Consider the following 6,258-nt stretch of genomic DNA (forward strand, 5'->3'; position numbering starts at 1 on the left):
CCAGAGGAAAAAGTTGTTGCTGACTCTGGCCCCGTGGATGTTTGGAGGGAGGGATCAAATGCAAAAGGGTTTTGAGGGCTGGATCAGGTGGAGAGGAAGTGGATGTGGGGGGTGTGAGAGGAAGAATAAGAGACGATCAATTGGGAGTTTTAAGGGACGAGCTGAGGGTAAGAGGGGATCAGCTGGGGGGATTGTGAGAGAAGGGTTGGAGGGCTGAAATAGAGGCAGGGAAATGGGGTGAGAGAGAGCTTGAGATGAGAGAAGATCAGCTAGGGGGGTGCAAAAAGGGGCTGGAGGGACAGAGGCTGAAAGAGGAGATCCTCTGGAGAGGGTGATGGGTGAGGGAATATCAGCTGGAGTGATTGTTGGAGGAGGAATTTACCGTCCTTTAATTTGTTTTTGTCGTCATCTGGGGTTACGTGAATTTTAATTGCTAAAACGGAGTCAGATTGGCTAAAAGGTTTGGAAGCCCTGCTTTAGAGAGGTCTGGAAGCAGACCGGGGCCATTTTAAACAAACCTGCATCATAGTGACTGGATCTTGTATATGGCATCAGTCCCAAGAATAAGCATAAAATTACTCTCAGGCCTGTCCCCTTAGGAGAAAAAAAAAAGAGTGCCAGGCAGAATCTTAAGGAAATCAGGTTCTTTCAACACCTGATAAAAGAAGTTAAAAAAAGAAAAACAAGGCGCGCCTTCCCTCTCTATGAAGCCAGCCCGAGTCCCTGCGGGGACGCGAAACATTTCCTTCCGCAGGCAGAAGGTGGCAGAAAAGGGCCACGGGAGCCACAAAGCCCGGGACTCGTCCGCAATGGTACAGAGCAGGCTGCGGGTCCGGAGAAAGGAGTTTCACGCTTCATTATGGGGAGCAAAATGTCTTGCCCCCTACGTGCGTAAAAGCGAGGTTTGTGTATGAAAGCAGCGATTGCGAAATAACCCGGGGCTCGGCGCCCAATCCGACATCCCGCGTAATTCGATGTGAACGGAGGGCAGCAGAGTTAAGTCTCGCACCCACGCTGGCGTTTTGATTTCTTGCACGGAAGTTAAGTAGAACAAGTCAGGCCTTCTGACGAGGAGTAACCAGGTCAGTTACCTGCAAACTTTCAGAAAGAAATGATCGACCCAAGCACAGTGATACAATAACCTTCCCTATGTTCCAATACGTTTGAGAGTGATTTCCTCTGTGGGAACTCTTTTATACCGTACGAAATTAGAAATAATTGCATCCGACGTTAAACAAACATAGCTCAGAGGCACCGTGTATCTCAGAAAAACTCTGAAACCCTCTTTAGTATGTGCTGACCCCCCTCCCCAAATCGCATGCTACATTATCAAGTTCATTTCCAGAAACGGAGCCCCATTATCTATTGTCCACCTCCTGGCAAGACCATCCTCAGGACTGGACGTGTAGGAGCTGCAGGGAACCTGTTCCCACTATGGCGTCACCATGGAGTCAGGGCAGGAAGCCAAAAATGCTTGCCCCCAGGTCCGTTACCAGGCTGCTTCATTTCCCAATGGCGGTGGGGGGAAGGAAAAACTCCAAATGATCATTTCTGGTTGGATAAACGTTTATATTTCAGATGACGGAACCATACCTGGGAACTCCGGATTATGTTAAAAGTCCCCTCCCCCTGGCTGGAGCAGTCCCCAGTTCCGCATTTTAAAATGGTGCCGGCTGACCCAAGGCTGGTGACATTTTGGCCATATTTCAGAATGGCGCCAACCTCAGGTCGGTCAATGCCATTCTGATCTGAAATACAGAACCTGGGGGGCAGGAAGGATTGGGAGAATCTCAGGCAGGCCCAGGGCAGTGGGAGAAAGGCCCGGAGAGTCTTTTCCTAATTCAGGTGGTTTGGCATTTTTGAAATGGCGGCATGAGGTTGGGCCTCAAAATGAAATGAAAAACACACAAAATTACGTTTGTTATTCTTTTGTTTTTGTTTCTAAAATGAAACAAAAGCATATCCCTACCCTTCAGGGCACTTGAATAGTACCAGGCAGATCCTGCCATGTTGCCTGAAGTAAAAAGTGGAGAGACCCCAATCTATCTGTCTAATAATTATAATGGACTTGTCCAAACTAATATTAATTAACCACATTCCATGGCAACCAATTCCACAGCTCAATTGTGCTTTGACAGAAAAAAAAATGCTTTCTCCAATTTGTTTTAAATTTGTTACTACCGTAGTTAGTTTCATGCAGTTTCCTTTAGTCTTACTACTATTTGAAAGGTAAATAAAAATGTTTCCTATTTACCTGTTCTGCCCTCTTCATGATTTTATAAGCCTGTTTCATATCTCCACTCAGCCGTCTCCTTCTCCAAGCTGAAGAGCCCTAACCTGTTTAGCCTCTCTTAATAAGGGAGATGGTCCATCCCTTTTATCAATTTTGATGCTGTTCTCTGGATTTACTATGTCCTTTTTGAAATGTGATGACCAGAACTGGGCAGGGTACTCAAGATATGCTTATACCCTGAATCCAGGGCCATCCTTGGGGGGTCGGTTATCCCGTCCCCAACAGTATAATTTGCTGTCAGCCTGTAGGTGGAGTCATGCACGTCAGCTTTCCAGGGCCCCACTGCGGATGATTCACCGTGGTCCCTGCACCCCCTTAAGGTCAGCCCTGCGTGGATCGATGCAGAGGCATTTTTGTAGCGCCAGTTTTATCTTCTATTCTCTTTCTTTCCAAATAAAAACTCCTAGCATTGTGTCAGCTTTCTTGGCTGCCGCTGCACACTGAGCTGAGGATCTTTTCCTGGCTGAATACTCCTAATAAGGAAGCCAGCATTGGTGCTCAAGAAAAGTGAGGAAGGTGACTCAGAAGGCGATGTCCAGACTCTGCATTGGAACAAAGACCACACACTTTGGAGCATGCTGCATGCACTTACATGCACCCGCATTGTCTGTGCTTAGAGTTTTGCTGGAAAAGCGCACACAAAGATTTGAAAATGTCATCTATGTGGGTTCTTTTCCTTTCCTGACCCAACCATGCCCCCTTCAAAATCCTGCTCTCAACGTGGCTCACCTTGCATTTGGTTTTTCTGTGGGTAGATTTTTGCTGGAAAAGCATGTACAAAGCTTTGAAAATGTCATTTACATGCACACTTTGCCTCCTTTGACCTAACCACGCACCTTGGAAAGAAAGCATCTTCCTAACGTGGCTATAATTAGGCATGGTGTGGATCAATGCACTCACCTTCAGCCGCATGGCAGGACATCACGTAGAGCCGATTAACATGGCTAAAATTCTTTTTGTCCATGTAAATTACTTTGAAAATTTTCCTCCTTATGCATACTTTTTAGGGTCAGCGAAAGCTATTTAGAAAAGGTTGCTGTTGCAATCCCGGTCAGGAAGGCATTAACCTCTTAAAAATGGTCTGTGCATGGGAAACTACAGACAGCCCCTAAAAACAAGGGAAAGTTGTTAACATTTGTGAAGATGTCTGACATCTGATAGATTAAAAGAGAGTTTCTTCAAATTAATATTCCAATTTTTTTCCCAATGAGTTAAAAAGTTTTTAAAGTATCTATATCATTTCCCTAAGAAGTAATGAGAGCAGTGCAGGTGCACTAACTCTCTGGCCCAGCCTTATGACACTCTTGAACAACGGTAAAAAACTATATTTGTGATTCTTCCTGAGGGCTGTTAGAGGTGAATAAAAGGCACATATTTATTTATTAGGGATGTGAATTCGTTACATTCATTTGGGTGGTATCCACATAGCTCGCAGACTTTATAGTACACGGGTAAAAATGGATAGCATGCGCATAACTTGTTATTAAAAGTGCACGCATACTATCTGTTTTTGCCCGTGTACTATAAAGTCCGTCAGGTATATGGGTACCACTGAAATTGATGTAACAAATACATATCCCTAACATTTATTATAGCAGTGGCTAGATATTTGTAGCTGGATCTGTAGGTGGACCGGAGAGTGTTACTGGAGCTTGTTCTCTGTGCTCTGGATATCTTTTCTTTTTATAGAGTGTGATAAATATTTTTGTTTTATGAATATCTCTCAAATAGCTTTTATAGGCTTTAATTTTCCAGTAAGCTAGTTTACTTTTCATATTATTATTGTTATCATTACAAAAAAATGAGGGGAAAACATTTTAATTTTCATTTCCGAGGCATTTTCTACCTGTGAAATTCCATGTGCAAACTGAGAGTGAATCCATGAAAAGTTAGTGGACCTCATTCTGAGACTCCCCAGCAGGTAGACTCACAGTAGGTGTTCAGCATGGACACTCCATGTACTACATTAATGATTAGCACTCTTTGGTAATTAGGAAGTCATAACCCGACTGGTGTGAAATGTTCCTGGGCTGCTTGTTTCCACCTGTCAGGTAATGTTCACCCAGCATATGCCAAGGGAGGGAGCGTGACTGCTCAGTCATGCAGCATTAGGAAAGGGGCTGATTATTATACTTCCTGCTGTGCAGAAAAGATTTGCCCGAGAGGCCAGGGCAGTGAAGCAGAGACAGTCCTCCTGTTGCTATGCTTCTTCTGCACTCCCTTCTTTCCCATCACTTTCAGAGGAGGCTCCAGGGTGGAGGAGCTCTTGGGGGCCGCCCGTGGCCCTTTGCTTCCATTAGTAGATTGTGCAGAATATGCCTTTGTTTCACCCTTGGGAGGCTGAATTGAGTCATGGTGACCTGCTCTGAGATGGTTGGCCTGGCCTTGGCTCCTATGGGATGGGTCCTTCTTTTGGCATCCACAGTGACCCCGCACTGGAGAGAGTTCTACCAGCGACCTGACTATCCCTGGGACATGTCCTTCTTTGATGGCCTTTGGGAGTCCTGCACAGAGGTGAACCATATGCTGGATGGACGGCGTCAACGATGTCAGGCCATCCCTAAGGAAGTTACTGTGTCCGGGTTCATTCACCTGCTCAGATCACTTGCGATGCTGTCTGTACTCGGGGGACTCCTGAGTTATTGTATAGCTAACCTGGGGGTCCGCTGGTGGACTGATCCTCCCATGCCTAGCACAAATCTCACTGGTGTGGCAGGTCTTGGACTGATCCTCTGTGGCGGGGTGTATTTGGGAGCTGTTTCCTACATGGCTCACCAAATCCTGGAGAATATCAGCAACTCTCATGTACCCAAAAACGAGAAATTCCAGCTGGGGACCTGTCTCTATCTTGGCTGGGCTGGAGGGGCAGTAAAAATCCTGGCAGGGGTGGCTTTTACTCTCAGCTTCAACAGGAGAAAGCAGAGAGGTGCCCAAGGGGTCGCTGATGCCCCCTATGAAGTGAATTATTGAAGAGAAGAAGCATGAAAAAGGAAATCCAGGTGAAGACGACACATCTCATCAGGTTGGTTGCTTTAGATGTACCCGAGTGAAGATGCACCCTTTAAGGCACAAGTATATAAACTGTAGCTGGTTTACATATTCTTTGATTTCTTTTTCTCTAAGTTATTAGTTTTGAAGTTATGCAAACATAAAAAATAACCTCGTCAAAGTAACTTAACCGGGCTGTAACTCTACTGTCAAATTGCAAAGACAGCTTTCTACAAACTTAATTTTGGGAATTTAGAATGGGATTGGATTTTCAGCTTTGGTGAAAGGGTCTGGAGGTTGATGGCATAATCAATGGCACAGAACCAGAAAGGCAGCTCCAGCCTTGGCCCTCTCCTTGCTAAGTAATGGTAAAAGCAGAAAGAGAGGGGTGTCTGGGTCTGCCTTATGTGCACAGGTTTGCATTGATAATCATCGGGTAATCGGTAGGGATGTGCATTCATTACTACATCCGTTTCATTCATTGTGGCAGTACATGCATTCCTTGCAGATTTATGGTACATGTAACTCATTAATAAACATACGCGGGTACTATAAATCCGTGAGGTACGCACACAGTGGCGGATTCACGATGTCGGACTGGCCCGGGTATTCGCCGCCCAGGACACATCACGTGGTCTGCCGAGCGCGGCTCTGTCACGGCCGCGCACAGCAGACCACATGACTGGAGCGATCAGCCCACCGGGGGGAGTGCCCGATCCCCCGATAGGCCAATCCGCCCCTGTACGCACTTACCGCCACAACAAATGAAACGAATGGAGCAACGAATGCACATTCCTAGTAATTGGCCGCGTGCACGTACACACGTCGCCCAAAGTTACATCTGCTTTTCAGAAGCAATTATTTGTGTGATGTAACTTATGTGCATACTTTTTAGAATAGAAAAGTGTCTGTGTAAATCCCAACTCTGCTTCCCCAGCACACTTTGCTGCAGTACTCAGAAAGTGCATGCAAACCCA

General features: G+C 45.8%; 1 protein-coding gene across 1 annotated transcript; it reads left to right on the forward strand.

Annotated features, from left to right (window-relative positions):
* Nucleotides 1-4,496: 4,496 nt before the first annotated feature.
* On the forward strand, nt 4,497-5,346 carry LOC115073383 (claudin-7-like). Its single transcript, XM_029571767.1, has one exon. It carries the CDS (start codon nt 4,646-4,648, stop codon nt 5,261-5,263), a length of 618 nt encoding a protein of 205 aa, XP_029427627.1. The 5' UTR covers nt 4,497-4,645; the 3' UTR covers nt 5,264-5,346.
* Nucleotides 5,347-6,258: the final 912 nt, after the last annotated feature.

The sequence above is a fragment of the Rhinatrema bivittatum genome, chromosome 11, assembly GCF_901001135.1.
Source record: "Rhinatrema bivittatum chromosome 11, aRhiBiv1.1, whole genome shotgun sequence".
Lineage (NCBI taxonomy): Eukaryota > Metazoa > Chordata > Amphibia > Gymnophiona > Rhinatrematidae > Rhinatrema > Rhinatrema bivittatum.